The sequence below is a fragment of the Dromaius novaehollandiae genome, chromosome 2 (genome assembly GCF_036370855.1).
Source record: "Dromaius novaehollandiae isolate bDroNov1 chromosome 2, bDroNov1.hap1, whole genome shotgun sequence".
Taxonomy (NCBI): domain Eukaryota; kingdom Metazoa; phylum Chordata; class Aves; order Casuariiformes; family Dromaiidae; genus Dromaius; species Dromaius novaehollandiae.
The window spans coordinates 49,406,000-49,424,662 of record NC_088099.1 but is presented as its reverse complement, the minus strand read 5'-3'; the positions used below and the strand labels follow the sequence as shown (position 1 = coordinate 49,424,662).

At 44.0% G+C, this 18,663-nt stretch overlaps 1 protein-coding gene across 1 annotated transcript; it reads right to left on the bottom strand.

Annotated features, from left to right (window-relative positions):
• Nucleotides 1-2,102: 2,102 nt before the first annotated feature.
• TMEM158 (transmembrane protein 158) lies at nt 2,103-10,602 on the bottom strand. Its single transcript, XM_026094092.2, has 2 exons — nt 9,429-10,602; nt 2,103-4,110 (listed from the first exon to the last, which is right to left on the bottom strand). The coding sequence occupies exon 1, from the start codon at nt 10,453-10,455 to the stop codon at nt 9,562-9,564; it is 894 nt and encodes a 297-aa protein (XP_025949877.1). The 5' UTR covers nt 10,456-10,602; the 3' UTR covers nt 2,103-4,110; nt 9,429-9,561.
• Nucleotides 10,603-18,663: the final 8,061 nt, after the last annotated feature.

Genomic DNA, 18,663 nt, shown 5'->3' with positions numbered 1-18,663 from the left:
TAGAGCAGAAGACAGCAAGAGAGAAAATTTGATAGCCATGAAGATACTAAAAACAGAGCAGTTTCAGCTGAATCATACAGAATTTGATGAAATTAATTAGGAAATTTTTAAAAGTGATCATATTCTTGGCACTATGATAAAAGACCTTCCAATTATACAGTTACACTGGGGCTGGTCTCATTGCAATCAGCAGGAGCTATATGCACAGATATGGTTCTTGTTTTTGTTTTTAAAGAACTGGTTCATTCAGAGTTTATGCTTCAGGGATTTTGTTTTTCTTACGCTGGTGAAGTCACTGATTTCTGCTCCACTGTGTTCTGCACACGTAGGAAAACAGATTAGCCAATGTTGTTTTCTTTCTGCGCTTCACATGTGGGAGGAGAGTAAATCTCTATGACCCACTACACCCACAGTACTTCAGTTAGCACCGGGCAGCAGCATTATCATTCCCACTGTCTGAATTCAGGGAACGCAACGTTGTCACAAGAATTAAATGTTCCAGATGTAGGAGGGAAATGAGAGTTGTCTTATTCTGTCTTAACTCAGCATGGGCTGGTGCCTGTAAGTGCTATGACAGCAATCTCATGGGGAGAGGATACGAGTCCCCATTTCAGACTGGAGATAAATAAGTGACGTTTTGGAGAAAGAGGTTTGTCATGGGCAATTCACTCTCACACCAGAGTAGATAAAGCAAAGCCTATGGAGTTAAATTTAAGTGCATGGCAAAGGAGCGTACCCAAGGTAATATCTACAACAATTCCTAGTCAAACTCTGAAAAAAATAATAAAGTAAACCAAACAGACCTGGAAAACTCTGAGTATACATTAAAGACATCAGTACATAGCTATTTTACTGCACAGACACTCCTGAATAGTTCAGTTAAAGATTTTTTCAGCTCAAAACGACTTTCAGGTTAGAGCCTCACTCATTTCCCAGATTGCTAATGCGGTGGCCCTTTGCGGCAGTCAGAACGGGCAGCTGCCTGCTTCCCACACCAGGGCCTGGGGGAAGTCCCAGCTGCGTCTGGAGTGCCCTGTGGGCAAGTGCTGCCAGCCACCTGGGGGAGAGAGAGGAACAAGAGGTAGGCTGGCAGCGGTCCTCTCCAGAAACTCATCACTGGTACATTGTACTATTTTTTGTGAGAAACTGCTACTTGCATGGGCCTGCTGTAAATTTATTCACAGTGATATGCACTGTAACAGTGCTCCCAGGATAGAGAGAAAGGTCATACATGGCTGGTGAACAGTGCAGAAGCATAAAGCCTCTGTCTTCATGTTCCCAGCCCCCAGATGATCCTACAACTAAACAGTGTGGATGGGCGCACTACAGGAAATTCCCATCTTGGAGAAGGGATGGGGTATTGCAAGGCTGCACTGGACATACAGGGAGGTAAACATCATAGGACTTGCCCCAGAAGTGAGTTTCACTGGGTTAAGAAAAGGATGAACCCCTACTTTGTTAAATGTTTTACATGTCCTGGAGGAAATGAAAAAAATTGAAGAATTCATAGTAAGCACTGCCTGAAGAAAGTAGTTTCCAGTTTCCATTTAGGAGCAACTACATTGCTGGCATAATTATGCACAGCTCATATTCCCCAGAGAAAGTGTGTGGAAACAAGTAGCGCAAGAAAAGAAATGAAATAGCCCCATGATTAAATCTCCACCAGCTACCTCCACACCAATTTTTTCATGCATTCACCTCCTAGAAAGTATTTCTTATACCTTGGGGGATTCTTCCATATACTTTTGGATTAATGAGAATCTCTTCCAGTAACATTCATCACTTAGTAACGATTCGTTTTTAATATATCAGCTCACAGCACCACCTTTCAATGGGAAAAGCATTTCCAGAGTACAGCTATTGCCTGGCTAAATTCTGGCCAAAATTGCGTGGAATATCTTAATTTAACAATGTAAGGCTCAAACCTTGCCCTTTAGTGAGAAAGAGAGCAGAGAAGGAATACAATCATGTTCATGCTTTGCATTTTTATTGTGCTTTGTATGCTCAAAATGCCATATGGGATTTAGCTCATTAATCCTTTCACTGCAAGTATGAGAAGGATATTATTTCCTCTGCAACTAGAGAAGCAAAGACACAGACACGTTGTTTTCAGAAGGCTTGAGCACTTACCGGCTCCAGCACGAACTGTATGTGTTTATTATCTTACAAAATGAGAGCTGCGGTGAGTTGTCCTGGCCACTGAGTTATTTACTAATGAAGCCAGAATGCTACTAGCCCAGCACTTGAAAAATCACATGGGCCACTCTGCTTGTACAGTTCCTGTATGTGCCAACTTCCAGGCAAAGGCCTTTGATTTCTGCAGAATTTGAGCTTTAATTGAAAAGTAGTGCTTTTGACCCTGTAGTTACCTGGATACACTTAGTATAACTTGACCTGCTGCTCCCTTGCTATGTGAGACACCTGCTTCCCTGGCTGTGCCGAACTTCCCCGAGGTGCAAGACGACTACCTCGGGTAGAGCAGACAGGCAGCGAGATGTGCCATGTCACTGCAAAAAGGCTGTGTGGGAAAGGCGGTATGCTCCCACACTCCACCAGAAAGGGTTTGGGGCAGGCACATGAGTGGAGGGCTGTATAGAGACAGGACCTTGAGGAATTCAGGTGGAAGGAAACTCTTCAAATGGGTCCGCTTGCCATTTACCAGAAGACACAGTAACTTGGTGCCCCGAATCAGTGTCTGGGACAGAAGTGTGGAAGGAGTTCCAGTAGCCGGTGAAAGAGGAGAGACAATTTCTCACTCAGGTTTTGCCATGAACACAAGCTTTCTTGTTGGAAAACTCCTCTCCGGCTTGAAGGTGTCAAAGGCCAAAGACATGAGAGTTATAGTTTGAATGTGTGGGAAGGAGAGTGAAAAATCAGAAGAAATTGATAGTACAATTTCTTCATAGCTTGGCAATAAAGGACGTATTTCTGGGAAAGAGAGGTGAGAAACATGAAGCAAGAAAATGTCAAGAAAGATAAAAACATGTTAGGAGAGAGAGAAAGGATGATGGAGACTGTAAAGGGAAGCAAATCTTAAGAATGACTAATTTTCCATGACAAAAGAAAAAGTGGAGTGAAACTTAGGAGACAATGAAGACAGGAACAAGAAAGGAAGATTAAGTAGGTAGCCTTTAAAATATATGGATGAGAAGACATGGGCTATATATATCAGCATGCTGTAAACAGAATACCAGCATGTAATCTTGTCAATAGCAGTGGTCCAGACTGGGAAATACACTCACACCAGCATTATTTCAGCATTACTACTTTTGGCTTAATACAATTCTGATAAATATTATTGTGCTGGACTATGAGAAACATGTATATTTGACACAGATCAAAGCAGATTCAATGGAAGAAACATATCCATTCAATACGGACAACTTTTAGCGTGTTTCCTTTACAACTTCAAAGAATGTCTGAAGCAAAACTAGATTGGACAGTATATACAAAAGAGTGCTTTGCCATTTTCTTGATTGTTTTCCAGCAATATGTAAAGTGATTTCTTTTCTCTTTTTACTTAGGGTATGGTGGTCTCATTCCTAATTTTTCTCAGTCATTTCTTGCCAGGCTCTTATTTTCTTTCTCCATCACTTTTGCCATTTTGGGAGCCAAAACTTCAGTCAGTTATTCAGGCAACACACTGAAAATTTTGTTTGAAGTATGGAAGCAAGTCATGTCAGCTCTCTTTTCTCTCTACGATCTTAATCACTGTTTTTTTCCATAGTTGATATTTCTCAATTTATTTGTAGAATGTGCTGGCTCATTTACTCTCTTTCTTTTATGCTTTTTCTATTTCTCCGTTGCTTTTATTCTTCAATGTTCTTCTTCTGTATCTCCATTTTAACCACTTCATGTTGCTTAGCAACACCCCGAACGACACCAACAAGGTAAGGTCCCAGTGCTTCTAGCAAATCTCACCTTAGAGTGAATAAAAACATAATTTAGCTTCACACTCCCAATGACTTCATTTCCTCAGAACAATGTTAATCTAGAATTCCTGTTTCCTTAATCAGATCTTTTTCTATGAAAGTACTTGTCAAATACAGAGAACCACACAGAGTCCAGTGGGATAGCTGGATCTTCCAGTTCTGCTCTGACATCAGTAACCTGTTGAGATAACAAGAAAGCTAAAATAAGAGATTATGTTTTAGATTCTGCCTTTCGCAACATTCAGGTCCAGAGCCTCCTCTGATTGCTAGATAGATGATCAAACAGCTACACACAGTTATGAATCCAAACTTTATAAAAGTTGGAAGAAATCTGGATTGTGAGATTTGATTTGGTCACAACTCTAATTAAACACAATCCAGATATTTCTAGTAAATATCTCTAATATCGCGGATTTTACAACAGGCTTCTCCCTTGACATAATAGAACAGAAAGAAAACAAACTAGATAAGCTATATTTCTTTTTATTTCTTATTTTCAATTGTTTTGAACAGCTTACTTAATCAACATTATTACGAAGGAAGGAGAAGAAATGTAGTTCCTTACTAGTCACAAATTGTTATTGATTCCAAATCATGGAAGAGAACTCTATAATTTAAATATTGCTATGCATCACACAAAAAAGTTAGTCAAAAAACATACTGACTTTTTTTTCCCACAAAATCAGTTTTTCAGAGTAAAACTCTCAAGTATAGTTTTGATCTTGGTTAAAATGTTCTATTGTTGAGGGGAAAATGGAAAACAATGTCTTTGTTTTAAAATGTGCTTTTAAAATTTTAACCAAAATATGTAAGTTTTTCTCTTTTGAAATCTGAATATTTTGAATTTTTATTAACACATTTTCCCAGAATCATTAAAAACTTTTTATGAAAAATCAATACCTTTCCCCGAACTATGTTGAAAAAATTAATTTATTCAATAAAATTATACGAAAAATAACTGGCACATTCAAACTAGCTTCAGAAAGAAGATGATTTCCAAATTAGCAAGCCCTAGCATTGTACTGAGAAATGCTGGCTTTGGATTTATAACCTATGTGTATAAAAAACAGAGAGGAACAACAATGCACTAGCTTCTATTATATCTGGATATGTATCTTGGAAATAGATTCTGTGATCTTTAGTCATACAAAACTTCCATTAACTTAACTATTTGATTTCACTGGGCTTTTGTTCAGCCCCTGGAATCATGTAATGTTAACCCTAGAGACAGTTTTATTCAGCACGCTGTGGTCACAATGAGTAATACTTCCTCACCCAAGTAAGGCATTGAATCTTTTTTTAGGGCCTTGTTCAGTAGCCCTTACTCATACTGAGTAATATTTACTGCACTGAGAGTACTGTTGTACATGTTAATCACGGAAAGCACTGATGAACTGAGCCCTGAATAAAAAAGAACTCACACATTTATCTGAGTATGGCAGTTTTGCCCCACATATCCGTGCACCTCTTGACATACAAAAATCTGCTCTAGATTACTGATAACCTATTGAACTTTAGTATACTTGCAGAGTATACAGTTATTGTTGTGCTGTGCTATTATTGTATATTTTTATTATGGGAATCAGTATGGCACCAAGGAACAGCAAAACTATATCCATGCTCAAACTACCTTTAAAGACAGTATAATCATCTATGCTAAAACTGCTTTTAAAGACGGTACACTCAACTGTATACTTTTGCTTCTCTATAAAGCACAACTAAGCAAATATGTGAGAGAGATCCAATTCTGAGGTCCGAGTATGGAACAAAAAATGTATCAGTAACACCAGCATACCAGCCTAGTACCTTCTCATGCTGAACCTCCCTCTGGAGAGAATTTTTAGTTCTCAGAATGAAAAAGAATCTGTAATACAGCCGAAGTATATAAAAAGAAAATGGAAAAAATACATCTGTTTTTCAGTATCACTAGCTTTCCAACAAACACATGTACATAAATAAAGCCAGGATAACTTTCTGTTGTATACAAGTCCTCATTCATATATGTGTGTGTGTGTGTGTGTGTGTGTGTGTGTGTGTGTGTATGCCCTCCCTGAGTATACTGAGGATTGTATATGGATGACCGATCTCCTCTCATGCTGCCCCTGCTAACAACTGTTTTTAAAAATAAATCCAAATGAATAGAACTGGCTTAAGAATCATCCCCAGTAAAGAAACAACAAAATTCCACTGCTAGTGAAAGAGAAAATAAACAGACACTTTAGTGTTTGAACTTGGAGTCTAAAACTAGCTGGTGCAGAGAGATGTATCATTTTGCATTGCTCTGGGCTTGAATCTTCTGGGTTTAATTCAGAGCAACTCCCACTGACACTGGTAAAAGTTGTGCATGAAAGGACACCGCTTTTTGTTACTAAAAATTACTGGTTAGTTAAGAGTTACAATAGCACCTAGATCAATGGGAGCAGAGTTACTGACCTTAACAGCAGATGCAGGAGAGACTGAGGAAAGCTAATGGTCATTATAAGCATTTCCAGCATGACCACTCCAGCCTGTGAAAGCTGGTAGCTACTTCACCGTTAACTCAGGCCAAGCATGATTAGGAAATCCAGAACACATGAGTATGCCAAACATTGCAACTGTATTGTTTACAGGAAAACCCTGCTGCCATCTCACCAAAGTCCCAGGGTTCAGGGAAATAGGTCATTAAATTGGGAGGCTTGAGCCTAAACCTTGTACCTGGGGTAATTTCTGTGCCCTGCACTGTGCCTTAAAGGGGCAGAAACGCGAGCTGTCCTCTCTCTGTGAAGGGAATACGCTTACCCCTAATGATCACTGCAATCTAAGGAAACGTCTTCCCTAGCTAGCAAGTGCTCTTTGCACTTTGTCTCCAAGACCAGTACTCCCTGAACACATGGCTCGTTTTTGCATTCTGGACCTGGGTTGCCCCTGTGGGTTTTTTTATGCCATCCCTGTTTTTTTTTTTTTAAGTATTTTACATTTTAACAGATTTTTAATAGTTGCTCTACTTAAGCCTTTTTATAGAAAAACTGTAAGCAAATTCCTCTCTTCTATCACACTTTTTAAGTGAAGCAGCAAAATACTCCATACGTGGCAGTGCCTATTCATGACATTTGTATTCAAGCCAATGTTGGTAGACATTAGAAGACACATCCCTGAACCATTTTGTACCAGTTTTAGTGTTTTGGGCAGGTATCAGTGAGAAGTACAAATGAAAGCTCTTTAATAACTGAATTTGCTTGTTTCAGATAGTAACTTAATTCTCTTGCTTATTTTGATACAATTCAGGAGTGGCACATCACTGATAAAACTAGTATAAGCAAGAAAAAGAATCCAACTGTAAGTTTTAAGTTTAAATTTAAGCCCAGGCACAGGCTTGCTAGATCAGTTAAGTACTCTGTACCATACATTACAAAGCCGGCAAAATTTCCAAAAAAGTTGCTAGCTCTCTGCCTAAAATACCTTGTTAAGAAGAAATGCTTTCCTGGCATAGCCGCTCTTCCACAGGCTCTTTATTTCACATGCAGAGCATTTATCTTTGGGGAGGGTGTTAACATTAGCTTTATGTTCTCTGGGCAGCCTTGCCTTTCAGTGTGAAGAGGCTTATCTGTCACGCAGGGCACATCAAGCAAATAACTGCTTTCGAACATGTCTCACTCCTGCACAAAAGAATTCTTACAAGGCAGAAAGGACAATACGTTTCTCACATCAACGAAAGCAAATCAGGACTCCACACATTAACTATACAGGGGAACATGCCCTTCAGATCAGTAGGTCAAATGAACATTTCTCAGGGTGATGGGCTCCTCTACTTTCTAAAAACAAAACTACTGCAATGTTTATTCAAGTGACATGGTCATTCAGGTCAATGGGAGAGTCAGTGGATATAGAGATAGTCCAGTAAGATGCATGATTTTAAAATCTTGGTTTATTTCTGCTGCCAGTCTCTGTTTCTCTCTGCATTATTTGGCTTTCTTCCAGATAGCATACACATACAGCATGTACTTGTTTTATTTTGTCCTGAATTAAAAACAAAAAAAAAAAAGAAAAAAAAAAACCTTGACCTATCTAATTCCTAATGGAATTTAATCCTCCTAGACTTTTCATCCACTCATTTCCATCAAACATAAGGAAGAAAGCAATATTACAAATATATCAAATAAGCCCCCAAGTGAGTTCATGTGTTCCTAATAGATTAAATACATTGATGTTAACAAAGGAATGAGCATTCTTCTGGCAAGTCTTTCTCATTCAGCTCACATTTTGGTTTTAGTAACTTCCGCCAGACTAATCATGTCTAAGGCAAGTGATACAGCTTTTAATAAGGCTAAAGAGTTGGAAGTATACAACAAATGGTATTTCAGACAATGCAACTGTCTGTTCAAACAAGAAAGTAGAAATCCTGCAAATTTTTGTTTCTTGCACACTTGCAAAGTGGCAGCTTGATCTAGTTCTGGACCTGCAATTCCTCCCTTCTCACCACGCCAAAGCCTCTCCACAAACAACCCTGCAGACTGGTAGATGAACAAAGGCACAATATCACTAAGTCTTCAACAAGTATATCGCGTCTGAGTTGGTTTTGAGGAACGCGCTTTTGTGGAAGCCAGGGACTTGCCACCGCACTACTTTTAAGCTATCTCAAAGAGCGGACCTGATCCTCCCAGGTCTGCAACCACCCAACCTCACGTGGACACGAGAGCCGCAGCCGGCGGAGCTGTGCAACTAAATCCCCTCAGAGTATCGTCGGCATGGATCGGCTTTCCCTCCCATCCTGCTCCGACGTTGGTGGCATTTCGTGTTACACCTAAACGTACTGCAAGGCAAGGACAAACACCGTTCAGAAAGGGTTTGGCATGCCCGTTCCCACGAACAACCCAGGGCACATCATCTCGTGGGGAAAGACGGGCTTTGCGGCCGGTGTGCAGGTGGGTAGACTGGCCAAACCCTTCACTCCACCCTGGCGGAAACAGACCCACAAAAGGCTAAGGTGGCTCCAGAAAGAAAACCTCTGTATTAAAAGCCAAAGAACGCAGAGCTACAATAATAAATACACACTATCTCAGCTGGTAAATACAGTGTAAAAGGTTCATTAAAGTTCAACTTCAGCAATAACAATATATGTACTGTTTCAGTTCTTAATCCTGCCAAAGAAGACTTTTCCTTTCGTAAATAATAATTAAAAAAAAACCGCTTGAACTGTATTCATATACAAAAAGCTACTCTGACTACAACCAATGCGATTGACCGGGGCGGGGGTCTTTTATTTCCTGCGTTGATTTTGGGGGGCTTTTGTCTTTTTTACTAAAACGTTCGTTTAAAACGGGTAATAAAGATATAAAACGAGCACACAGGATCTGGTCGTTTCCGGCAGTCGGGGCCGGGGCCGCCGCGGCGCTGCGCCCCTCGGGCGGGACCGGGGCGGAGGGGAGGGGGCCGCCCTCCCTGCCGGCCCCGCGCGCCCAACGGCCGCCCGCGTGCCCAACGGCCGCCCGCGCGGGGGGGCAGCGCCCCGCGGCACACCTTTGACACGCTTTGAACAAGAGAAACACGGCACGGGCAGCGCTACAAAGTCCAGTCCGGCGGGCGGCGGCCGCCCGCGTCCCTTCACAGCACACGACGAAGAAAGGGGGTCCCCGGGGGGAGCCGCGGCGGGCTACTTGGCGGTGGCGGCGGCGGAGGCGGCGGTGCTCCTGCGCTGCTCCATGCCGTTGGGCAGGAAGCCGGCGATGATGGGCACCGGCCAGATGAGGGCGGCCACACTCCACACAATGATGACCAGAGTCATGAAACACGCCACCAGGGTGGACTCGATGGGCTTGCGGTTCATCCGCCAGCCCGGCTCACCCTTCAGCTCCTCCAGGCTGAAATCGAGGCAGCAGAAATTCAGCGGCTCCCCTTGCAGCCAGTACTGGCCGGGCTCCGCCGCCGGCGGGTAGGTGAGCGAGGAGGCGGCGGCGGCGGCCTGGGGCGCGGCGCCCCGCAGGCGCCCGACACGCCTGCCCCGCACCCAGCTGCAGCCCACGCAGAGGCGCAAGTCCTGCTGGGCGCCGCCGGCCGCCAGCCCCAGGTGCTCGATGAGCAGCGGCGGCCCCACGCGGTGGAAGGCGGCGGAGAAGAAGGCCCGTCCGTGGCTGTTGGTGGAGAAGAGCAGGAGGTCGCACTGGATGCCCAGCGGGCGGCTCCAGCGCACCAGCAGCGAGCTCAGCATCTGCCGCTGCACGCTGATATTGCAGTGCGGGTCCTCGGCGGGCTGCGGCTGTCCCTGCGGCTGGGGCCGCTGCTGCTGCTGCCCGGAGGAGGTGGGAGCGGAGGGGGAAGGCTCTCGGCTAGGGGCAGCCGGCGTGCCCGGGCTGGTGGTGCCGCCTTCTTCCTTGCTTGTTGCCCCTTCGAGGTCCATCTCGAGGCTGGCCAAGGAGCGGGAGGAGGAGTTGACAGGGGGCAAGAAGAGCTCCTGCTCCTCCTGCCCGCTGGCAGCCGCCGCGGGGCTCCAGCCCTGGCAGGATGGCAGGCAGGCGGCCAGCAGTGCCGGGAGGAGCAGCGGCAGCATGGCATTGACTTAGAGCCGGAGAGGAGGGAGAGGAGGAGGAGGAAGGGGAGGCTGCATGGCGCTGCCGGCTGCCATCTGGGAAGAAGCAGCACACTGCTCTCGCCGAGAGAGCGAGAGAAAGGGAGGGAGGGTGGGGACAGGCGAGGGGGTGGGAGCGGGGCTGGGGCTGCCGCGGCGGCGAGGCGAGAGAGCCGGGAGCCTCGGTGACGGCAGCGGCTCCCCCACCCCGCCTCCTCCGCGCCCGGCCCGGCCCGCCCGGCCGCTCCCCCGGCGGGAGGAGCCCCGCCGCCGTGCCGTGGGCAGCCCCGCGCCCGAGCCCCGCGGCGGGGCAGCTGCCCTGCCTCGACGGGCGGCGGCTCCTTCCCCGGAGACACCGCGAGCAGCGACCGCCCTCCCGCGCCGCGCCGGCCCTTCCCGCCTCGCCCACAGGGGGAGCCGGGGGCTGCCGGGGCGGTGGGTGCCCGCAGGACGCCCCGGGGGGCCGGGGGCGGCGCGCCGCGTTCGCGCCTCTCCGGGCCGAGAGGGCCGTGGCGGGGCGGGAGGCGCCTGCCTCGGGGAGCAGCAGGCTGGCGGCGGGAGCGCTCTCCGGGGGCCTCCTCGGGTTGGGGGCTGGGGCGAGCGGAAGGGAAGATCACCTAGGAATCGACTTCACACAATTTCTTTTAGACTTCGTAGGGGGAAAAATGAAGTGACGGGGTGGGGGAGAAAGACACACGGAAGAGAGGGGTTTTAAACTGCCAGGCACCTTGCGGTGTGTGCTCTGGAACAGTGGGCTCAGTCCCAGAGGCACCTTGAGGTATGTGCTGTGGAAGAGTGGGCTCAGTCCCAGGAGCTCCCGGTCTGCAGCCTGGCCGGGGCTGAGGCACACTCTTGGGAGTGATACGTACCCACGGTCAGGTGTCAGCGGACAGTCGGTCCCTACAGAAAAGGTTTAAACAGGGAAACGATTACAAGGAGCATAAACCTTCCAACTGTGCTAGCTGTGAGATTTATATGAATTTTCAAAAGGCTGCTTTCTAGTTTGGCTAGGCTTTTAGTTTGGCTTATTACAGAGAAACAGGCCTGATGAAATGTTCAAAGCAAGCTGTCCAGTTCCACAGTTCCAGGTTTTTGTTCAGATGCTACAGTGCAGTGAATACAATTTTCACTTCTGTTTCCATCCACAGTCCCAAGGACTGTAAGTTTTTCTGTTGTATTTGTGGATCTAACAGATGAAGAGTGTGTGTAGCAAATAATGCTAAAATGGTGTGACCGCTCCTGTACAAATTGCATTCCATTGGGATCTTGGCACAAAGGGCTGGAGGTGAAACAAAACATCATAAATAAGATTAGCTCCTGAACACTGTGGCAATACGCGGGTGGCAAATGTTCTCAGGGAGAGCTTCAGTTCTCTTGGTCTGAACTCCCAGCACCCAGCTGAATGCAGTCAGAGATATTTGTGAAGAAGTCTGGAGAGGAAAGGTTGAGACAACTTTTTTTTCCTGAAAAGAAGGTTAACTTGCTATGGGAATGTTAAATGCATTTAGTATCATCGAGACTACCAAAGCAAAGAATTAACAGGGGCAATTTATGTGAGGTTGGAGAGGTGTGGGTACCTTACGGCTATTCCCCTTCATCAAGGAATAATTGAGCAAGTGGGTACAAGAAGAAGGAAGTATGTTATATCATTGGTTGATAGATGGTGTTCAGCCACTTTACAGATATTTCATTGCTAGGTCTATCAGATGTAATTAATCCCTTCATGGAGTCAGTCATACAGAGAGTACCAATATAAAGGTCTATTCTTTGCTTTTCATGTATAAATCTCAAGTATTGTTTTATAGATGAGGAGGCTGAAGCCTAAAGAAGTCAGAAGATGGCCAAAGGTGACTGACAAGTCAGAGGCAGATCAGGATGTAGATTTTGGAGGTTTGATTCTGTAGATATAACTAGAACTACAATATGTGCTGTAGGTCACAGTAGCATTTGTCAGCGTGGTAGAGGAGGTGTGAAGTGGGCTATAACTGATAAAATTTTAGAAGGGAATAATGAAGTAACAAGAGAGTAGGAGTTTCCTGAGGCAGTGCAGAGTTGTTTGGAAAATGAAGACTAATAGTAAAGGACAATCAGAAGCTTTGAAAGTCATTTTAATGACCTTTCTACTGAAGTACTGCTTATGAAATACTTTAAATAAGATGAAATCAAAAATAAGTATTTCTGCCCAGGTGCCATTAAAATTGCATCTCATGATGATCTTGTTTTAGAGCCTGAAGTCTTACTGCAGCTAGTGGAAACTGACCTTAAGCAGATATAGATTCCAGAAGCAAATCAGTATTTGCATTCAAGTCAAACGCTTGTGATCCTCAGCCAAACTTATGCTGATTTACACTGAGGAAAGGGAATAACAATGCGGAACTTTTCTTCTTATGCCCTTTCAAGGTTGTCATTTCTGAAAGGAATTGTATAGGGGAGAGAAGACAGGAAAGCAGCAGAGCAAAGGGCTGGATACCCATCTGTAACATTACAGAGATACTTTAATATGGAAAGACACCTACTTTCAATTACCAAAAAATAAGATTTCAGGAGTAAGTAAGTACAGCAGTGCATTACCAATCTCTGTGAAAATGCCGGGTAAGTAAGGAGAATTTCACAGTCAACAGCTGAAGAGGGAGGCAGGGTCAGCAGAAAGAAGTTGGTACTTGACTCCTCTCAAAAAAGAGCAGCTTCAGTTCTGTGAAAGGAGCAGGATCTAATCATCCTGGGGATTGTACTGAGAGAGCTACTTATTTCCAGCTGAGAAAAAAAGTGTTTGTGTGATATAATTTAGAAGGGCTTGCTAATAGTTTCACATCAGATGTGAGGAATCTCAGGGACAAATTAAGTGAGCTCATCTTGTAATAGCTGTGGAATATACCCTTTGAACAGTGGTTGATAATCAGTAGTTTGCTGGTTGGCCAGGAAGCTGAGAGATATTTTCTTATTGCCCATGGAGGTGCTACTTTGATTGGGAGCACAGTGTATCAGAACCTTCACTTGCTTCCTTCTCACTCGGTATTCTTGTGGATTTGTCAGAAATTATTTGTGATGGAACAGTTAAAGGCCACTGAAGCCCCTGAAATGGATAATAGGTGTGAGAGAAGCTGGTTGGACAGTGGCTTGTTACTGTTTTTGTCAGAAAGATTTATCTGCAGAAAACAGATCATGTGCTGTGCAGAACAAGCCAGGGTTTTGTACCACGCTTTATATGAGTATCAGTAGGCCAGACAAAGGGAACAGCCAGTTGGCAAACAGTCTGAGAACATGGGTATAATCTCTCCAGAAGCCAGCACATCCAATCTCAGCAAAGACACTAAGCTTATCGTTTGACATGCATTTCTATCAGCAGCAGTTTTCCTCGTTTGCTTCTACACTACCCTCTCAGTTGTACAAACACAGATGTCCCTGAAGCCATAAAATGACCTGTGTCAAAGAGCTGGGGCAGATAACAATGGTATTCTAAAGTGTATCTGATATACATGCTACTTGTCATTAAAAATCATAAACTTTTTTTTAGCTCCAATAAGATCCCTTTCCGAGATCACCACAGACTACTGCAAAAAGCTGTACCTGTGTAACTGAAGGAGAGATACAAGATGGCAGGGAAGGTAAGAAAGTAGTTTGAGCAGTGAGGGCTTAACCTGGGTTATTTTAGCCAGCACATGTCAAAACATGCTGTAGTGGGGCTCTTACCGTTTGCAGTGGTTGTGGACCAAGAGAAGACAACTGCCATCAGGAATCCAAAATGAGTAGTAGTGTAAAAGAGTTATCAAGGTCGATTGCCTTTATAGTCTAATCCAGCTGCAAATACGTGTAGTAGAAATCAGGAAAGCATTGTTCAGAACATCAGGTGGCATCAGTAAGATAGAGGGATAGCAGGATGAGGTCTTTTGTAAGCTTTGAGTGCTACCTAGGAGCTCAAGTCCGGAACTGTTAGAATATGTGTTATACTAGCACAAACTAAAAAGACTGCTTAAAATCTAAAGTTAAGCGTGAAATATATGCAGAGAATGTTAGAAGGAATGTATTAATAGTATTAAACTTCCATAGCTTTTTTTTTGTAGCATGCTTTATAGGTTAAGGCTTTTAGCCAAAGTTAGGTCAAAAAGAAATGACAAGGGAAGAACAATCAGTGGAAATGGGTATAGGAGAGAAGTGGTCCAAAGAACAGACTTTTCACTTCCGCAGCTGAAGATAATCTCAGGACAAGACCAGCCTGGCTTGAGGTAATCACAAAATAGAAAAGTTAGACTATAATTTGGTTAGATCTAGTCTGCCTACAAGGAGTGACAAATGCAGTATTTTTTATCGAGTTTATACTAATGCAGGTTTTTTAAGATGAGTTTTGCCCTGAATTAGCAGCACTAGGACTGGACTCATGCTCTTGCCTAGGGTTCCCACTTAGAGATTGAAGGAGACCCTTGCTTCCTCACACCTGAACTTCCGAAGTTTAGGCAAGATTTAGCCCTAGACTATAGTTGTGACTATATTTATTTTCATTTGTAACTATCCGTTCTTGTTCATTTTAAATTTTATCGCTGGGAGCCTGCGTATAAATTTAGCATATTATGTCTCTCATTTATTTCACCAGTAAACCTATCTGGTGTTGGAGCTTGGGGTGAAACTGGCAAATTTAGTCTATGTCTATAAAGATAATGAATCCAAATGAAACGATCTGTGCAGACAGACTTGAGAGACCTGTGACCTCAGTCATTTTTAAGACACCTCAGATAGGGTTTTAGGGTAATATAACAACTTTGTTGCCACCAGAGTGTACACCCTGCAAGACTAGGGACTACTTTCTGCTACGCTGCTAAAGCCTATTGGAAGGTGATTTTCACTTGGTGTGAAGTTTTGTGCATTCATGAGGCAGAAACCTGTACCTCCCTGTTAGGTACGAACATCTGAATGACCCCCTATGGTTCTCAGCAAACCCTGACATGTCACAGTCTGTCTTGAGATGTTAACTAAAGCAATAGTTGTTTAGTGTTGATGCTGTGAGGGTATTAGGCATGCAAGAACATTTAATGTGGTTATATATAAAGTTCTGCAAAATATTTGTACATAAAATAGCATTTCTTAATGACTGTTTTATGAGTTTGTCTTCAGAAAATCTAAACATTTACTGTAACAATGCACTGAAAAATAGCTCCCTGGAAAGTATTTAGTTCTGCAAATACATTGAGTGTTTTCCAACTTTGTCTGAACATGGCCTCAGGGCTTGCCTATATTATTATTTATCACTCTACAGGAAAGGGAGATAGGTGCAGAAGTCTGGTATTAGTCTGCACTAAGGAGACGTGGGTTTGGCACTCCTATGAGCTTCTAATATGGTCTAACTCTCTCTGTGGCTTTAATACCCAACTGTAAAATACAAAACCCTGCTTCCTTAGGAAGCTGCGAGGTGCTTGGACTGTGGTGCACTCCTGTTCCACAGAAGAGGAAGACTAAGTACTTCACAGGTCAGTAAAGAGTTGTATTGCCATTGCGCAGAAGACACACAAGTGCAGAACAGTGTGAATGACCATCTGTGTCCCAAAGAACTTTTCAAGAAAACAAGTGGGCAAGATGAGAAGCAGACCTCGAAAGAGAGGGTGTGGTGTGGCCCTGTGCTAACAGCTCAGGTGGCAGGACTGGGATGAGGCAGGACTGAATCGTGAAGGGCTTTGAAAGTGAGAACAAGGAGTTTGCATTTGGGGCAGTAGAAGAGGAGAAATGACAGAGGACTGTGGAAAACTCAGAGTGGTGTGCGCAAATGAATGAACTTGAGACAATTTCAAGGTGCTCTGGCCAGAGAGATTACAATAGGGAAGATGCACAGGCCTTGGCGAAGAGTTTTGGCAGAGCAATCTGAGAGGAATTGTAATATACTGGAGATGCTGCATGAGACAAATCAGTGAGATTTAAGGCACAGCAGTATCAATGTCATTGGTAAAAATGAGCAATAAAAGCTGAACTCCCTGCCCTACGGACTGTGCATCCACACCTTAGACAGGAGCTCTTGGGAGTTATTTCTGCGTGCTGGTGTGCACAAGCAGAGGCTGTTGTGTCATCAGGCGGTGCTCAGGTAGCAGTTGTGGTGGTCTGCATACTCACAGTCATGCATGCCCCTCTTGGGAACCCTTGGCCGCCGTCCCTCCTCCTGTGAGACACTTCTGCTGCATGTCTGAGTGGCACAGCCCATCCATGTGCCTCAGTGAGTCAGCAGAACTGCTGTAACTCTCTGGTCACATCAGTGCCAGCGAGTGGGGCTGAGTCGTTCAAGCTGATACAACCAGCCGGATGCCTGCCCTCTCCTTGAACTGGGAAGCAGTCCTAACATGCCAAAGAGAAGGTGGTTACGTTTCCCATTCCGCTGATCAGGCCAGCATCAGGATTTGCAAAACAACAGACAGTTTGAGTTTAAACTGGCAGATCTGAAGAAACTGTCAGCTGTATCTGGGTTAGGTAAGATCCAGAGTTAAAAGGAAACAAAACATGTTCTTCATTTCTAGGGGACTCACCAGCTTACACTACCAATTTTCCCAGCAACGGCCACAGTCAATAGGACATTGCATCAATTGTCCGTACAGTAACGAGGAACTCACAAACGCAACACCGGGCCAGGTTTTGATCTCTGTTACACTTTTGTTAACCTGGAGTAACTTCATGGAAGTCAAGGGAATCAGAGCTTCAGTTTCCAAGTTGCAGTGTACCCTTGCCCTAATTGAGCAAAGTCAGTATTTGAATAAGGCCACTGATTGCTTTCAGCAGGAGCATTGCACTCATCAGTGCTTTCCTGTATGATACCAAGGACTGATATGGGGTTACACAAGTATAAATGTGGATTTCAACCCTTGAACTTGATGCACGGAACAAGCAGCAGAGCACACAGCCTCTTCAGAAACAAAGATTTTGTATTTTCATGCAAATGTTCCCAATGTTCTAAAGCAGAAGGAGATGCTTAGAAAATACATGCTGTATGAACAGCTTGCTCTCCAACAGATTGATTTTTTCAGTCAGCATTACCTACTTTTTCCATGAGCTAATAACCACAAAGCAAGTAAGAGTGTAACTTCTGATGTTATGTGCCTCGTTCTTCCCTGGTTTAAAAGGCATGCCTGTGTTTTACTATATCTTGGCTTGATTCTGCAAATCAAAGAGGGCTACATATCAGCCCTAAGCTGCGTATCTTAAATTAGTCTGTGGGATCTCTTGCACAAGCTATTGCATCAAATGTTACTGTTTCTAATGTTATATGTGAAACCATCACCCATATCATTGCATTTGTTCTTGGCTCTTTTTACTATGTCACTGTGGAGCACCTAGAGTTGACAACTGCCTTTTTACCTTCTCAGAAGGACTGGTAGGCGGTATTCATAATGTCATAACCATATTCAGACTCAGATCTTCTCTGAGTCCTAGCTATGAGTGAAGTTTTGTTTCTCTTCTCTCCTATAGCCATATGCTATGGTATATCCAGACTAACTCTGCAGCAGTCCACAGACTGCACTGGTAGAAAGGCCATGGTCTGCAGGTTTCCAGACTCTGGCATACACTTCCCAACCCCCATGGGAAGACTCAGTTATGAGAAGGTGACAATAGGTATGTCTGTGCTTTTGGTCACATCCATTGTAGCTAGATAAACCACAGGGGAAAAATAGGATTTAAAAATAATCCCCTGTATTCTTATTGCAAGTCAGTAAAATTTAATTAGTCTCTATGGGATTTCTGTGTGTAATGACAGGGATGCTGACACCAGTGGACCACTAGAATAAAGAGGATAATCTGATGGAGAGATTATAGTATTTTAATTATCTTAATGCCTTACAAGAATATTATTGCTATTGTATTGTCTGCCTATCTGAATACTGAATTAGCTTTTATCCCTGCCATAAAATACTCACTGGCTACATTTTCCTCCTTATGCCAGATCAATAGTGACTGCAGGCAGGTTAGATCAGAATCTGTTTTTTCAGCTTTGCTGAATATACTTAAGTGCAATGCCAGAGGAGAAAGGAGCATCATCCTTTCTCAATGCAGGGAAGCAGCTTGCTCAGAAGTCTGCAGAATTATATGAATTTCCTGTTTTAGGTGGTCTTTTCCTTTCCTTTTTAACTTTTGTTCATGCTTTTGCTCTTTGATTTTGTGTTGTATCTCTTGACACTGATGTCTGCTGATACACATATTCCTGCCTACAGTTAATCAAACAGT

Coding starts and splice junctions, on each gene's coding strand:
- TMEM158 (XM_026094092.2), bottom strand. CDS start 10,455: ATGCTGCCGCTGCTCCTCCCGGCACTGCTGGCCGCCTGCCTGCCATCC.